General features: G+C 40.4%; 1 protein-coding gene across 1 annotated transcript in view; it reads right to left on the bottom strand.

The window, feature by feature from the left end:
• The window catches only part of Aoah (acyloxyacyl hydrolase), a 141,300-nt gene that overhangs the window by 98,255 nt on the left and 24,737 nt on the right, over positions 1 to 18,308 (bottom strand). Inside the window, exons 3-4 of the mRNA XM_090332629.1 lie at positions 5,491 to 5,557; positions 669 to 768 (exon numbers count right to left, since the gene is read on the bottom strand). Coding sequence (XP_090188755.1) covers positions 669 to 768; positions 5,491 to 5,557 — 167 coding nt within the window. The remainder of the gene's footprint in view (positions 1 to 668; positions 769 to 5,490; positions 5,558 to 18,308) is intronic.

Below are 18,308 nucleotides of genomic sequence, written 5' to 3'. Positions count from 1 at the left end.
TGTCCCTAGATTACAATGGTATTAAAATCCTGTTAGGTATCTCTCTTTTCTTTTTTTATGTCAGTTGTGGAGCTTGGTCTCTAGGCTTGGGCACTTGCTGTTCCTGAGCTCTTCAGCTCAAGGCTACCACCCTCCCCCTGGAGCCACAGATCTCAGCCTCTTGAGTAGCTAGGATTACAGGCGTGAACCACCATACCTGGCAATGTGTGTTAGCTGTTTTCCAATGACAGAACTATGAAGGAATGTTTCCTGTATTGATATAGTCACTGAAGATAGTAAAGCTTGCACTAAGGTAATGAACTACTGATTTTTTTCCAGAATGTGGGACATGTAGTACTTTTCCTAGAAAATCCCTGGAGAGCCTGGGGTGAGTGGGTCACCCTGTAAGAGCGACTCATTTGGTTTTCAAGTGGTTATGATCACTTCAACCTCAGTTTCCTCAGCTGATCAGCTGGGTTCTCTGCTGCCAGCTCAGCCCATGACAGCTGCATAGCCAAGACCTTGTTTACAGCCCAAGGGAGGGGGGGTCTAGGGTGAATCTAGAGAGTAACCGGAAATGCCAGCTTGCTCCTCCTGTCCCCAAACCACGGAACAGGTAAAGCTGAGCTCTGCTTTGTGACATTAGTTAGAGCCTACATATTCCCGATGTTTGTGTGGAACCTACTCACCTTGGGAAGCGGGTAGAGATGGCACACAGGCTGCCCAGTTGTTTGCTTGCAAAATTCCAGTGTGTGACACACCACATCTGCATTCACGGCCCTATCAAGCCTGGAGGGACACGGGCAGAGCAAAGGCCAGTCAGATCTCCCAGGCAGCAGGAATAGAAGCTTTCCCAAAAGAAGGTAGAACCCTAGAATGGGCTCTCATGCCCTCAACCCATCATAGCCCAACCCTGGCTGCCCATTTGCCTTAGGGGCTGGTTGTAACCTTACATCCTAATCTTGCCTGCAGTTGAGATCAAGCTTCTGGGGAACCGAGAGAAGTTGGCACAGCCCTGAGCCATGCGATTCAGGGGAAGGGAAGCCACAAAACCAATTAGGGAGAGGAAAATGGACAGGGATATCATTTGATGAGTATAATATTTTGAAATTTACAGGGCTTTATAGCACAACATAATTTATGATGCAGTTTTAAAAACCTAGAATTATTTTTTAGTTATAACCCAAATTATGCATTCATATTTAAACATATTATACATTGCGTGCGTGTGTGTGTGTGTATGTATGTTGGTGTGGTGGCTTGAACTCAGGACTTTGGGTTCTCAGGGTTTTTGCTCAGGGCTGGTGCTCTATTAATTGACCCACACCTCAACCATTGGAGAATGGTGTCTCTTGGATATGTCTACCAGGACTGGCTTTGAACTACAATCCTCCGATCTCAGCTTCCTGAGTAGCTAGGACGATAGGCATGAGCCACTTATTCCTGGCTTATATTACTTATTCCTCTGGAAGAAAACACAATATAGCCCACTTGTTTCTATGCCTGGGGATGACACATGGGAAATGTTCAAACACTGTTTTGTGTCTAGATTTGAAGGGCTGTAGCAAAAATTTGATGTTCCTTTCTACTTTGTCACCCCTAAAAAACTCTAGTGGCCAAAGAAAAATTCATACTAAATATGCTGCATTGAATGGAGGAACAAACATGGATTTTTTTTGTAAAGTATTTGAGCACATTATTTATTTTATCCAAAACAACAAAATGAAACCCACTGCACATTTGGGAAATGCCCAGAGATAAACCCTTGAATGACTGGGTGGACAGTGGTGAATTCTAGAGAACACTTTTGAGGTTTCTTCCAGGATCACATGACCATTAACTGCCCCTGCCTTCACCCTCCAGGGAAACAATTTGTATTCAGTAGTTCCATCTTTTAAAACAGGTCACACTCCAAGATATTTTAATATTGAGGGAAATTTCAGATAATATGGCTACACCCATACCCATCATAAAGATTAACTTTAAATTAGGCATCGTAAGAGATGAACAATAACTCATTCTAGTAAAAAAAAATAGAGCAATTCTAATAATATTCACAATGGAAGTTATAAAACCTAATAAGATTTGGGTTTTTTTTGCAAATTTTGATTTAATATTTTGAGGTCATATCTGACAGTGGGTTAACTGAACTTTGTGCTCTTCCAGACAGCTGACTGAACTATTTTTTTCAATCAGGAGCAATTATGTTCTCTCTTCAGAAAATTTGGAATTAATATTAAAAAGATTACAAATAAGAATTCAGTAAAGACACCAATACACCACTGTTCATTGTTTTACTGTTCAGATGCCATACAACTGATGAATGAATTAAAAAAAATTTATGCAAGTTAGGGCCAGGAGTTTGGCCTAGTGGTAGAGTGCTTGCCTAGCATGCACAAAGACTGGGGTTTGATTCTTTGGTACCACAGACATAGAAAAAAGCTAGAAGTGGTGCTGTGGCCCAAGTGACAGAGCACTAGCCTTGAGAAGTGCTCAGGCCCTAAATTCAAACCCCAGGACTGGCAAAAAAAAAATAAAGTATGCAGGTATACAGTAGAATTGTATTCGTTTGTCAGAAAGAATGATGTGGTATCATTTGCAGGGAAATGGATGGACCAGGAAACAAGTACGTTGAATAAAGCAAATCAGTCTCAGACAAATGAACATGTTTTCTGTCATGTATAGAAGATAGATCTACATCATAAACATATATGAAAATACATTCAGAGACATATGTGTATACACAGTCAAACTGACTAAGGCACAGAAGTGAATTTCCATGGTGTGACTCCTTCGAACAATTAACTGATTGTTGAACAAAAATAATACCAAGAAGCTGGAACTTGTTCTGTCTGAGGTGGGTGGAGTGTAAGGGTAGTCGGGTAAATAAATGGAGAAAGGACAGATGGGTGTAAATAGTTGTCATTCTCAAAGTGCAGATGTGAGTGAGAATGGAACCAGGTCACTTGAGAGGATGGGTGGGATTAGGCTAGATGTGGGAGAACAATGGAAAGGGATTCAGTAATCAAGGTATATTACATTTGTAAAATGGATATGTGCAACTATTGAAAGACAACAACAACAACAGTCATGTTTCAGCTTCAGTCTGAATGAGAGGAACTGTCCGGAGCTGAGTTTGGGAAGTCATTTCCCACCAATGGACTTTCTAGAAAGCTAAACTACAGGGTGCAGAATCCAGGGATGTAGGGCGAGGGAGCCCGGGTTCCTTGGCTTTCTGGTCTGATTTTCGGGCTCTTTCACAGGCCTGGACACCTCCCTGCCCTTGAGTTGCAGGATACTCTCATGCCTAGGCAATCACAAGGATCATCACCACCACAATTACTATCACCCTACCATCACCTTCCTGTCCCCTAGCCGCTCCTCTTCCTGCTCTTCTTTTGTCATAACCCAGGCCACAATGCTTCTGTGACTAAGGGCAGTCACAGCCACATAGATCAACTCCTGAATTCCTCTGCACTGTGTGAGCTGGAGCCTGAATGGAAGCCACTGGATTTGTTCCCTGTTCCGCACTCACCTGCACCTCATTTCCTTGACACGTTCAGCACAGGTTCAAACCCCCGCCCCATTGACCGCCCGAGGAGGAATGTGATGCCTGGACATGCAGAATAGCAAGTGAGATTTAGAAAGGAAAAAGCAAACGAAAACCTCTTCTTTCCACTCCGTGAGTACATAGCAGCTCTGATGGTCATTGAACATTCTCTTAATAATCTTAATGATTGTTCTGATTTTAACTAGGAATATCAGTCCTCCAAATGCAGATGAGGCCACAAGAACTGATTCCCACCCCTGCCCCTTCTGCTTGTACCCACATCTACTTTGTACTAGCAAAAAAGTGTATGTCATCGAAGATGGTCAGGTCACAGAGTTCTGCATGGAGATGAGTTGTTTCTGTGAGGATGCTCAGGCTGGGGACAAAGCTCCTGACTTTCATTCCAGGAAATGAGTGGGATAATCATCTTTCCTGGGGTGGGGGCAGGTCTCTGAATTCACACTCAGGGTCCCCTACAGTCCAGGGACAGGGGAATGGGGCAGGAGAGGAACGTAGGAAGCCAAGTCTTTCAAGCACTGGGGCAAGCTGTCTGTGACAGATAAAAACTCATGATCACAACTAATGTCTACCAAGGCCTTGTAAATCAGGAGAGGGTGCTTGTTTTTTCACATCTGTTCTCAAATTCCTGGGTCATTTGTTTAACTGATGAATGCTGTCTTTATGGGGGTCTAGTATTTAGGGGACTCAGGAGTGATAAATAGGGCTCTGTTCAATCTCTGTTTTTAACCTAAGGCCTCCAGTCCATCTGTCACAATTCTAGACCACCAGAGCCACCAGAGCAAATAGAACCTGTTCTCCCTTGTCCTCAGGTGGAACGCAATCTCAAGCAAGTGAGCCAAAATGTGGAGGTTTGATATGGTCTTCAACTTGCTAGGCAGGAACTCTAACAAGAGAGCCAAGGCTCTGGCTCTGACTGCTTTAGTTAGAGCTGGGTCTTTTATTTATTGCTAGGCTTGCTTAGGCCACTATCTTCCAATTGATGCCACCCTTATAACAGGGATTACAGATATGTGTTACTACCCAGTTTTATTGGTTCAGAGTTGGAAGTTGATATACAAGCATTTTTGGGGGGTGACTTCAAATTGTGGTCCTCTTCATCTCTGCCTCTTCAATAGCAAGGATTACATGTGTGAGCTATAGTCCTTGGGCCAATATTTTTTAAGTCACTTATTTTGCTTTACATAGTGATCTCCTGTTTCATTCATTTTTCTACCAATGACCTATTTTCATTCTTTATGTCTGAATAAAACTTCACTGTATATATATATATTATAATTTCTTTATTTATTCATCAGTATAGGTACGTAGGCAGATTCTATGGCTTGTCTATTGTGAATAGTGCCATGATAAATGTGACAGTGGTTTGATTCTGTTGGGTATATGGTCAGGAATTGTGTGGCTGGGACCTACAGTAGTCCTATAGAAATCTCCACACAGATTTGCATAGTGGCTGAAATAATTTACATTCCCTCCCAATGGTATATATGAATTCATTTTCCTCTGCATTCTTGCCATCCTTCATTGATGTTTGCTTTCTTGGTGATGGCCATGCTGACTGGGTTAAGATGTACTGTCAACGTAGTCTTCATTTGCATTTCCTTCATGGTCAAGGAAATCGAACCTTTTTTCCCCTTGAGGAATGAAGCCCGGGAGTCCAAGGCAGGAGATGGGGTGGGAGGAGAGAATCAACTAACAACTCTGATGACCAACAGCACAGGGTTGGGTCCCTTGTCAGTGTCACATGTGAAATTCCCTCTGAAAGGTCCTTAGAGAGGATTGAGTGGGATTTCTGGCACTGTAATGTAAGCAGAGCTTAAACTTCCCACTTTTGTCTACAATTAACCAAATGTGGAATAAAATGCTTAGGCCCTTGAAAAGAGCTGACTAGAAATCAGGTCACAGTGGCTGGAGCACATTTAGCTTTATTGTGTCATACTTACAGTTTTATGATGTCTGGCCCAAACATGTGTACCACTGAGTGACAGGTGGCTTTCAAGGACAGTTTTTCTAAAAGAAATAACAAATGAAACATCAGATATACTTTTATCATAATGCATTAAGCTATATTTAATTATCTTTAAGTAGTTGCACAAAGGGTTTAGGAGTTTAGGAGTCCAATGTATCCTGAGAATGTTCCTCCTTCCATTATGATGAGTGTCAAGTAAGAGTTAATGATTATCTTTATGAGTAACAGAAGTTGAGTGATTAATCAGTGGCACATCTGTAATTTTAAAGATAATGGCTCTATGAAAATATTGCTTCTACTCAGTTTTTATGTGAATTTTAATTTACCATGTGTGCTAAAATCACCTGTTTCTTATATGATTAAAAAAACAGAGTTAGATCTTGGGTTCTCATATTTTGTATTACAGAAGAGACTATACTATTTTAACGTGGTCCATCAAGGTGTGTGTGTGTGTGTGTGTGTGAGTGTGTGTGTGTGTGTGTGTATACATGCATTTATACATAAACTAAAGCTACAGGAACATCTCTCAAATGGTACAGTGCTTGCTTAGCAAACAAAAGGATTTGAGTACAAATCTCCAGCACTGCTAACACACACACACACACACACACACACACACACATGTATTCTAAGAAATAATAAATGTGTTTAGCAGGGTGATACAAATACTAATAATGCAAAATCAATTATATTCCTAGAAAAGAAAAATGAGTAAAGAAAAGTGAAATTAAGAAAATAAATCTTCCTACCTGGGCATGGTGGCTCATGCCTGTAATCCTAGCTACTCAGGAGGCTGAGATCTGAGGATGGAGGATTAAAGCCAGCCCCAAGGCACTAAAGTCCAGAGACTCTTATCTTCCATTAACCACTAGAAAACTAGAAGTGACACTGTGGCTCAAGGAGTAGGGCGGTAGCCTTGAGCTGAAGAGCTCAGAGGCAGCACCCAGGCCCAGAGTACAAGCCCCACAACTGACAACAGAAAAAAAAGAAAGAAAGAAAGAAAGAAAGAAGGAAAGAAAGAAAGGAAGGAAGGAAGGAAGGAAGGAAGGAAGGAAGGAAGGATGGAAGGAAGGAAGGAAACTTTATTTGTAATATAATCCAAAAGAAGTGAATACTTAGAAACACTCCAGTGCAAAAATTGCTTTGAAACTGCTTTGCCCAAAGTAGTAACATTAGACCTAAGGAAACGGAAAGGCAGCTTGTGCTTATTGATCTACAGGTATAAGGTTGTCAAGTCTACAACATTTCCCAAATTGCTTCCCAGATTCAATATCATCTCTATCAAATCCCAACTGTCTTACAGAAAGTGATTGTGGGGAACTTGGAGGGACCCAGAATTGTTACCACATCATGAAAAAGAAGAATGAAGTTGGAGGCCCCTAATTTCAAAACCACACAGCTACAATAACCAGAGATTTCCATATGAGAGGAAGGCTAGACATACAAATCAGTGAGACAGAATCAACAGTTTAGAGATCATCCCTTCAAGGTAGGGAATTGATTCTACAAATCTTCTAGGAAAATTTCAATGGGGAATTTCACAAGTTTAGGCTTAATGAGGATGGCTTCCTAAGTAAGCTTTCTTTATTGTCTCAATTGTTTTGTTTCAATACTGAAATTTGATCACAGCGAGGGACCTGGTTAAACAATCATTTAAAACAAGAATTATGGCCGGGAGTTTGGCCTACTGGTTAAAGTGCTTGCCTAGCATGCACGAAGACCCGGGTTCGATTCCTCGGTACCACATACATAGAAAAAAGCCAGAAGTGGTGCTGAGGCTCAAGTGGTAGAGCTCTAGCCTTGAGAAAGTCCAAGGACAGTGCTCAGGCCCTGAGCTCAAGCCCAGGACTGGCAAACAAATAAAAAATAAAAAAAAAAATTAAAACAAGAATTAGAAGGGTAAGCCAAGTTAACGGTAAGAATGGGACCCAATTCTCTTGCTGAAATAAGTAAAATAGCCAGAAATGTCTTTCCCTCCTTTTAATCCACAGAATAAACAGTTTATAGACAGGATGGATGCTGGACCCTTGGAAGACAGTTTATAATAAGTTGACCTGAGTGTAGAAAATCTGATGAATTTTCACAGGATTATTATCCAGTAAGTTCTTCTTAAGAACTTGTATTGAGGCAGATAAAGGATTTTCAGGAAGCCTTTTCCTGGTAATTAATATCCTAAAGTGACATGTTTAGGGGGGGTGCCATTTTCTGAACTTTAATGGCTAGCTTTGTTTAATGAGCAATTCAAGCATAATTAAGAATGAGTAAATTAGTTGACTTCAAGAAAGATGACAGCTTGCAAATGAACTTTTAATACAATGAAAAGACGCAATCCAATTAAAAATTGTGCTGAGTATGTGAATAGTTACCCTTCAAAAAATGATCCTAAAAGGCCCAATAAGCACAGGAAATCATAATGTCATTAGCCAGTGAGAAAATAGAAATCAAGCCAAGATAAGATATGATTTTACACTAATCATGATGTGTTATAGCAAGAAGGAATAATAAATTCTGGGGCTGTGGAAAAATTAAGTATAATGTAGTACTGGAAGGTAGGATGGTAGGAAGGTAGAGGATGCAGCCTCTTTGGTTACTGGGTCAACAGTTTCTTAAGTTGTTGAAGGAAGACGAGCAATTTTCCATGGGATACAGAAATTCTACATTAATTTCTCAACCTTGACCTGACTGAGAAAAGAAGCATTGTAATCCTAGCTACTCAGGAAGCATTGTCTTTATTAGGCAATCAATTACCCATCTACTAATAAACCGAAAAACAACATGTTGACACCTACATCATGAAATAGTACTTAGCCAGCAAAAGGCGATGATGTTCTGAGAGGTGGTACATTATGAATTAATAATAAATTATAAATTATCATATCATATTAGGTGAAAGAAGTCATTATGGCAAGTGAAAAAAATCATAGAGGAGTAAATATTGTATAGCCCAATTTATTTGTATAGCCCAATTTATTTCTGTCTCTTTACAGAGACAGAAAGCTGATAACCAGTGATCAGTGTTCCCTCCTCCTTCCAGGGGGGCTCCTTTCTTTTTTTTTTCCAGTCATGGGGCTTGAACTTGGGGCGAGCATTGTCCCTGAGCTTCTTTTTGCTCAAGGCTGGCGTTCTACCACTTGAGCCACAACATCACTTCCAGCTTTGTCAGTTTATTTGGTCTGGAGGAATGGAACCCAGGGTTTCATCCTTGCTAGGCAAGAACTCTACCACTAAGCTACATTCCTAGCCCCAGCTCCTTTATTTTTGAGGGGTGCTACTGAAGGGGGAATCAGGAAGCCCTGACATTTAGAGACCAGCACCACCTCCCAAGGGCCTCTGACTTTGGAGTGTAGTTTGATTTCCTTACTTGAAAAAAAAAAGTTGGCCAGGGAAGTCAGCCTCCTTCTGGAACATGCTTTAAGTTTAATGAATTTTGTAAGAGAAGGTTCAAAATTCGGTGAAGGGGCCAGCCTGTTTGGTGATGTAGTTTAAAGGATTGCTAATGTAGAACTAGCTTAGCCCAAAGCAGAGCAATTTCAAAACAGACGTCAGTGTGTTCTTTGATTAACTTGTGTTACTGGCTGACAGGCAGCAAAATTCATCTTCTTTCCTATGAAATCAGAGATGCTTGTGCCAGTGTTTCTTAGAATTGTTTTGCTCACGGTAAAGTAAATGTCTGCAGCTTCCCCTACTCCGGAGCAAGTCCCTTGCAACTGGGTGATAACTTGAGCAGGGAGAAATGGTGAGCGTGGGAGAGAGATGACTCTTATTGAAGTTTCTGGAAAGAGCCGGATCGCCCTAGATGGCCCATGATAGCATGTTATTCTACAATTGAACAGACTATATTAGCATACAGATTATAAGATTCTTCTATGCTGTGTTGGAAACATAAGCCTCAAGGAAATAAGAGTTGAGAGGAAGTACTTAGGAGAAAGCCATTGTGAAGGGATGGATGTCATAGTGCTCGGGAGATCTGGTCTGTTGCAGTTGTGAATTCGACCAGCCTTATTCTCTGACCTTGACCTCCCTTGTCCTCCTGTCTTCTGCATGGGATGACATGAGAAGATGGCCTTCGCTGGATTCTCAGGCTGGGCCTTCAGTCTTCCCAGCCCCCAGAACTGGGCCCTACAGGTGCTGCTGCTTCTGATAAATTATACAGTGTGGAGATCCCATATTGCATAGAGCAGTAGCTGTCAAACTATACCTTGCCCCGACTGACTCCACTTTTGGAAAACAGTAGCTTAATATGATCATATACAATGATGCTTATTGAAATGAACTCCAAGAAATAGAAGCAGGAGGCTTTTGGGTTTGTGGTTCTTTTTTTTGTTTTCCTTGTTTCCTTTTATTCCCTTCTTGGTTTCTGTACCCTTTCTTTTGTGTGTAAGTTCATCTGATTTGGGGAAGGGAAGGAGAAGCACAGAAACAGTAGGACAAAGCATGAACCAATGCAGCAGTGAAACCCACTAGACACTAAGTTGGAAATAAACTTTACAGTTTGTGATGGGGGAGGAAAACCAGGGGAGGAAAAACTTGGAGAGAAAGAGGGGGCAACATTGTTCAAAAGGAAATGTACTTACTACCTGACTTATGTAACTGTGATGCCTCTGTACATCATCTTTACAATAGAATTCTAAAAATTAAAAAAGAAAGCTGCTTGCTCCATTTTGAGGGCAAACACTGAGACAGAGTGGCTCTACATCTTGCTTGTATGAGCCAAGCCACCCTCTGCCTGTCACTGGAGGAGGGATGAGGGCACTGTCAGCATGCAAAATCACAAATCCTTGAGATCCCCTCATGAAAAGCATTTGGAAGTATCTTAGAGCAGAGTCTCACAAAGTAGAAGTTTTAGCAAGGACTTATTTTAGCATATCAAGGCAAAGTAGGGAGAAACAGAAAAAGAGAGAAGCATTTCCCATTACCATCCATGTCGAGATTACACTCTCTGAGCTGGGGAACTACACAGTGGCCAGGCTGAATACGTGTGGCCTTATCATCTAGCATTCAACAACTGTTCTGGGTGAGTGAGATGGGTGTTGAGATTCTTTCAGGCCAACACAGGGACTGTAGGTGAGTTTTAGGGCTTCCTTTGCTCAGATATGCTTCATTTCCTGTTTCTCCCAGTCATACAGAGTTTGCAGCTTTTTACCATTTCAAAGGAGAAATGATAAAGGCAGCTGCAGATTGTTCCCTTCAAGTCCTTCTTCTTATCACTTATTATCCAGAAGTAGAAGCAGAGCTTAACTATCTGTCCTCGGCTTACTTTTGGATTTTAACTTCCCAGTCTAGACTTAATAATATAATCTCCATGTCCTCTCATGTATCCATTTTAAATTATAGGCAGTACAAACTATGCACTAGACTGAAAAATAACTCACTTGTGAAAATGAAAGACTATCACTGGTAAACTTAATTAAATTAAGTCAAAAATACATAGACATGGGGCTGCATCATATCCTTATCAGAAAAACCAGGTCCATGACCTTACCGAATATGTCAGACTCAGGAATTACCTTCCCTTTCCCCGAAATGGGAAAGAAGAGACATCTAAGTATGGTGGCACGCACCAACATCTATTCAGGTCATCTGATCACCTACCTGCACACATCACAGATCTAAAGGTTATCCAGTCCCACCTGCCGCCCTGAGGCTTCATCTCAGTTCAGTCTTCCAGGCAGAAAAGCCCTCATGCAAACTTGACCTTCATCCAGAGACTGGAAGCTCCTGGCACTAGTAGGACCTTCGCCTTCTGCCTTGAGCCCCTCAGTGAATGGATTCTTTATGTTAGTCTCTTATCTAAACACCTGTACAGGCTCTGCATCTGTTATCAGCTCTCTGCCTCAGACTTTAGCAAGGCCTCTTTGCAACCTGCAGATACTTTCTTAGCTTCCTGTAACCCATTTACCACCACAAATTGTTATGTGTGACCTGAGAATGGATATTAGTAATTAAGATGAGAATAAAAAAACATGTTTGCTGATTGGTGTGTGACTATCAAGCCGAGACAGTAATATTCTGCTGGCTGAAACCATTGAAAGTATTGTACTTTGTGAAATGTATTGTTATGCAATAAGGTCTGGCACTGCAGAAAGACATAAGCATATCCATCTACGTTTCTGATACATCTCGCAATACAATCAGTGCTAGCATGTTATAATATCACCAAATGAGTGAAGACAAAATCTAAAGTACAAATTATGCCACCACACTCTGCCTGGCCACCAGAGTCATTTCTACTGATAGAAAGAATCAGACTTGGAATAATGTGAGGAAAAAAAGAAAATGTGGGGGGCCGGGAGTTTGTCCTAGTGGTAGAGTGCTTGCCTAGCATGCACGAAGACCCGGGTTTGATTCCTCGGTACCCCACATACATAGCAAAAAGCCAGAAGTGGTGCTGAGGCTCAAGTGGTAGAGTGCTAGCCTTGAGAAAGTCCAAGGACAGTGCTCAAGCCCTGTGCTCAAGCCCAGGACTGGCAAAAAAAAAAAAGAAAGAAAGAAAGAAAAGAAAATGTGGCCACTCTGAAGTGCAGCAAAAGAGGGTTTAAAAAGGAGCAATGGTGCCGGGGAGTTTGGCCTACTGGTTAAAGTGCTTGCCTAGCATGCATGAAGACCCGGGTTCGATTCCTCGGTACCACATACATAGAAAAAAGCCGGAAGTGGTTCTGAGGCTCAAGTGGTAGAGCTCTAGCCTTGAGAAAGTCCAAGGACAGTGCTCAGGCCCTGAGCTCAAGCCCAGGACTGGCAAAAAAAAAAAAAAAAGGAGCAATGGACAATCACCATACATTAAGAGAAGCATGCAATTAAAACCTGGTGCTTTCCAATTTGGAGCTTGCTTTCATGTGGCTTTCAGCTTCCTTGCTGGAAAGAGCTTTTTTATATTCTTACTTGTAAGCAGAGAACTCTGAGCTTCAAGGCCTTGAGATGCGGCTGAAGTTAAAGTCTTTTTATCCAAGAGCTGATGTTATTTGTAGTAGACACATCAACCTGCTTAGAATGCCTTGTCTATCCCAGGTAGACTATGGTTCTATATTATCTATTAATGAGAGGATTGAAGCACAGTGAGACCAATTAACCACACAGCTACTTTCCAGACTACTGATACTTCAGTGCCATCTCCTTTGAAGTCTCCACAAGGCTTGAGCTCTCACATCTCACAGAGCTAAGATTTCTGCACAGGTGACCAGAGGAGTGGAATGCTAGCAAGATGTTCAGGGCCAATTCCTAGCAAGAATGATTCCAAGAATAGTTTTTCTATTAATAAATCTGAGATTCTTCTAAGACGCATCCAAATAAGTGAGCCGGAGGCAGATGCAATGGGTAAAACTGGACATGAACCATGCTTTACACAATTTGAAAACCAAAAACCAAAAACAAAACTCTCTCTTTCCCAGACCCAGGAAAGACTTTGATGTGATTTAGTGAATGCTCAAGACCATTGCTTACATGGTAGATCATTTTAAGAATTGATTGTGTGTTTAAGTACATGAATCCTAGTCTATTCTCCATTCTCGAAGCTCACCAGACAAAATATAATTCTGCGTTCCAGCAAGCATGGCAGGCCAGGTCTGTTAGGAAGTTTTAGGAGAAATTTTGACCTAAGAGACTTAATCTGCCACCATCATCCTATTCCGTTCGTGCGGTTACATTCTCTATGGTGTTCCACATTCATTTAAGCAGAATGAGGCAATCATTTCCTTCCACCTCGCCTCTAGATCTGTCAAGTGCAATGATAGTTTGACCTGAAGTCAGTCAGACGGGGTTACCATCTAGAGGTACAGCATTAATTAATAAAAATAAACTCAAGGTAGAGTAATAGAGGAAATGAAAGTGACTGGAAAATATTGTTAATATGTGGAAACATAACTTTGTACAACTAGTGTCAGCTACTAAATATGCTAAAAAGTAATAATAATAAACCTTAGCAATAGCCTTTTTAATCCACTGAAATAATTCTAGTTAAAGAGAAAAGGCAATATGGAAGATTCAACTATCAAGGCCAGGCATGGTGGCTCACATCTCTAATCCCAGCTGTTTGTGAAATAGAAATTGGGAAGCCAGTGCTCCTAACAAGAGTTGGGAATGGTCAAGAACACCTCTAACCCCAGCACTGGAGAGGCTGAGGTGGGAGAACATGCCTGTTTGTCTGCCTGAGCTGCATCCTAAGTTCCAGGCCAGCTTGAGCTATAAAGTAAGACCTCTCAATGCAAATGGATTAAGAAAATGTGCCATAGGAGCAAAATGGGATTTTTTACTCATCTATTTGGGAAAATGATGTAACATCATTTTCAAAGAAATGGATGGACCTGAAAAGAATTCTGAAGTGAAGTTCAGTCAGGTCCAGAGAGACTAAGGATTCATGTTTTCACTCTCTAAATTATGAAACTGACTACCAGGCTCCCAGCCAGGGCAGTGCTTACACTGAGCTGAAATTGCTAGGTTTGGAATAAAAATTAATCTGGATAGAAATGTAGTTAAAATAAATTGCAGATGAAAATGACAGGAGAAAAAGTAAAAAAAAAATCTGAGGAATAGGCTAACACACACACACACACACACACACACACACACACACACACACACCCATGCAAACCCCAGAAGGAGGAGCTCTAGGCATTTACAAAAACTATTCTGAACCACCTCTTTCTAGGGGTATTTGAGAACTAATCTCATAAAAAATGAGCAACAAAAATGTATCTAGGTCAACTCCCATACAAAATTATTATAAGAAAAAAGAATAAGAAACAGAATAGCTTCCCTACAGATAGTAAAAGCATGCCAGCAAAGTCATGCCAAAAAGATGAAAATATAACACTCTCTCAGAATGAGCTAAGAGGCATTAATAAAATGATATAAAACCTCAAGAACAGCAGAAGTCAGAATTTGAAAAAAAACTGGAATTAAAAGTTCAGAGAAGAATAAAATGATCAAATAAATAAAATTTAAAAGCAAATGAACTCAAGAATAAGTGAAAACAATAGAGACTATCTTAAGAAAAAAAGATGAAAGGAAGACTCATTTTAAGATTAGGAGAAGAAATGATGGTTCATGCTACCATTCATTCTAGCTATGCAGGAGTGTCCTCAGGTTTGTGGTCAAAGCTAGTCTGGGCAGGCAAGTCTGGGAGACTCTTATCTTTAATTAACCAATGGAAGTGGTACTGTAACTCAAAGTGATAGAGCACTAGCTTTGAGTAAAAAAGCTCAGGGACAGCATCCAGGCCCTGTTTAAGCTTCACTAACCAAGAAGGAGGAGAGGAAAGGGAGGAGTGAGGGAGGGAGAGAGGAAGAAACAAAGGAAGGAAAGAGGGACCAACCTGTGCTATAAAAATCCAGTGTGAGCTTCATAGAGAGACACTGTCTCACCAAGCAAACAAGGGAAAAACCCACCAAGATTTGGAAAGCTAGAACTGTGGTACAGCATTGGCTAGCATGTACAAATCTCCAATAACACACACACACACACACACACACACACACACACACACACACACACACACACGCAGAGAGAAAAAAAATTTAATGATTTCATGCTGATGCTTCAAATCCAAAACCAGAAGTACAGATCTGTTTTTTTCTCAATTGCTTTCCTTTTTGCTACATAAAGTCCCACTTACAAAAATGAAGCAGTTGGTAGAAATGCTACAGGCTGGGAATGTAGTTTAGTGGCAGAGTAATTGCCTAGCATGCATAAACAGAAAACAAACAAACAAACAAAAATGGTGCTGTAGCTTAAATGGTAGAGTGCTAGCCTTGAGCACAGAGAAGCTCAGAGACAGCCCAGGCCTTGAGTTCAAATCCTAGTACTGGCAAAAATGGAAAAAAATTGAAAACCTCCTAATTACTTATTTACCTCTGTAAACCCAATTTTAACTGCAGTCAAAAATTAGGAATGTAGCAACAACAGCAGTACCAAGTTGATATTTTGAGACTGATAGTGGCATATCTGTCTACTACTTTCTCTCCAGCTCTCTCTTCTTTGGGTTGGATAGCCATTATTACCCACCATCACCCAGAACATCTGATTCCTTTCTGCCTACATTGTGAATATGTAATTAACACTCACATCCACACTCCTGTGGAGCTGTGTATAAATTTCTTCAGGAATGTCCCCAGAGAACAATATTTTCTGAATTCTTGCACATTGGGAACAGCTGTCTGTGCCCTTTGGATTTGAATATCCTTGGGATGTGATATCTTTCCGTGAAAAATTTTTGTGTGTATGGGTCATGGGGCTTGAAATTGGCCTGGGCATTGTCCCTGTGCTCTTCAGCTCAAGGCTACCACTCTACCCTTGAGCCAAGCCCTACTTCCCTTTTCTAGAGATTAATTGGCGATAAGAGTCTCAGGTTCTTTTTTGCCCGGTCTGGCTTTGAACCTTGATCCTCAGATCTCAGCCTCCTGAGTAGCTAGGATTACAGGCGTGAGCCACCGCACCCAACATTTTTCATGATCATTTTAAATATACTACTTCCAAAAGCCTAATAATAATCACATTTTCTTTTTTCTGGTAGCTCATTTGCTGTATGTGCCTACATGTTCAGAGACAATTTTTTTTTCTTTTCTCTCCTATGAAGTTTGGTTATCTAAGCAGAAAATGTGTCAGGATTGATTGTTGTATACTGACGTTCCCTGGTATGCAATGGGACTCTTAATATGAGATTTCAAACATGTACTTTTTCACATTATCTTTTGTGAGAGCCGTTTCATTGGGGTATAACTCATACATCCTACCAGTCACCTATTTTTTATTGTATTTAATTCAAACATGAAGTTTGAACTTCTGTGAAGTTTTCTTTAGACATTTTAGCATAGGATTATATATGAAAACGACTTCACAGTTGTGTGGAGAGACCTTAGAAAGAATGGATATTTGACATCAAGGAGCGTTCCCGAGCACCCAGAGTGTGATTTTTGAAATAGCACTTCTCACCCAAAGAAACCAGTGCTTCCAAGAGAAATGGCTGATTTCAAGCCTGCAGCAGAAATTGTGCAAGAAAGGGCTGGTGCCCCGCCACTCCAGCCACCCAGGGAGCTGTCCAAGGTCATCCAAGTTCATGTCAAAACCACGCAGGAATGGAACCGAAAGGGGCTGCCTCTATCCCAAGTCAGAGTTGATTGAGCTTCAACAGGAGCACTATCAGAAGGGACTGAAATCCATCAGATATTTATGATGGTGTTTTAAAGAAAACTTAATAAATTACTCTGGGATGGCAATAGAAAACCGATGCATTATAATGAGTGACTGTTGTCCTTAATGTACTATGTTATCTCTCATCTCTTTTGCCATCCCTTGGTTATCCCATATTGTTACAATTTTTTACCTTGTTATTTGATATATTTTATATGTGCTTAATTGGTTATTTGAAATTGGATAGGGAAGGGGGGAATCAAGATAAGCAGGGGGAGGGTAGGAGGGAAATGGGGACCATGTCATGAGAAAGAGTATCAATGTTTGTGAAGTTATGCACCTTCTATCTGGTGAATATAATGTAACCCTTCTATTAATCACAATAAAAATTATTTAAAAAAGAAAACCAATGCATTTTCTTGAAAAACAAATAATAAAATAAATAAATAAATAAATAAATAAAACAAATATTTTATCCTGTTTTCCCCACAAATTTCATAGCGCTAGGTACTATGGGAAAGAAATGTCCTCTAAAATATAGTGAGTGTATATATATATATATATATGAAAGGAATATATTTTAATTAATAAGTGGAAATTATATGGTAGGTTGGAATATTCCAATTTTATACTTCCTAATTAATCAACAGATCTCACTGAATGCCATGTGCACAAGGAATGAGAGAGAGAAGAACAGGGAGAAAGGAAGAGAGAGGCCTTATAAAAGCCTCTTGACGAAATGAAGCTGTACTAGCAATCTTGCCAAAGGAATCAAATGAGAGACAGGAGAGACCTCAAATAGAGTGGTTTGGGTAGTGAGGACATCTGGAAACTTGCTGCTTGTTCGTTCTTGACCTTGGCTATAATCTTTAAGCTTTTTTTTTTGGCCAGTCCTGGGGCTTGAACTCAGGGTCTGAACATTGTCTTTGGGCTCTGTCAAGGCTAGAGTCCTACCACCTACCACTTGAGCCACAGCACCACTTCTGGCCTTTTCTATGTATGTGGTGCCAAAGAATCGAACACAGGTCTTTATACACGCTAGGCAAGCACTTTACCAGTAGGCCAAAGTCCTGGCTCCGATCTTTAAGCATTCTTAACATTCAGTAAACTGATTTTTACTTGGTATATTTTGCTACCTTTGTTTTATTTTATCCAGAAAAGGTTTTGAAAAATAAATCACAAATATAAGAATACTCTACCTGTTCCTGGAATTAGACAAGTGAATGGGTAAGTATAAAATTAGGCAAGAACAATATTAAGTTTATGTCTAGAGATGTTGAGAGAAATTAAAGTAGGAGTAGGGAAAATCAGAAGATTTATCTGCCATATTTTAATTCTACAAAAGGAAGAACTGATGCCCATTAACATCTTAACAATGATTGGTTTAGAAAATTAAAAGCTCATGTTTGTCTGTGATTCTTTACTACTTTCTCTTTTTGCATTCAGAACATTTTATCCTGAGAGGGTGTATTTTATTGTATGTCATAAATTCCCTGAGAATGTCTGGATGTTACACAATCAAAGACACAGTCACTGTTATTACAACTATGTCATTTAGCCAAAAAAGTGATGTAAGCATTCTTAATGAATTGGTAAGTTCTCAAGGAACATTTTGACTCTCAAAGAAGTTTGTTTATTCTTACTGCTCACATAACAGTACACGGCACCAGA

Source organism: Megascapheus bottae, chromosome 5 (genome assembly GCF_031878675.1).
Source record: "Megascapheus bottae isolate mThoBot1 chromosome 5, mThoBot2.hap1, whole genome shotgun sequence".
NCBI classification, from domain to species: domain Eukaryota; kingdom Metazoa; phylum Chordata; class Mammalia; order Rodentia; family Geomyidae; genus Megascapheus; species Megascapheus bottae.
The sequence above is the reverse complement of the archived record's forward strand: the minus strand, read 5'-3'. Positions and strand labels throughout refer to the sequence as shown.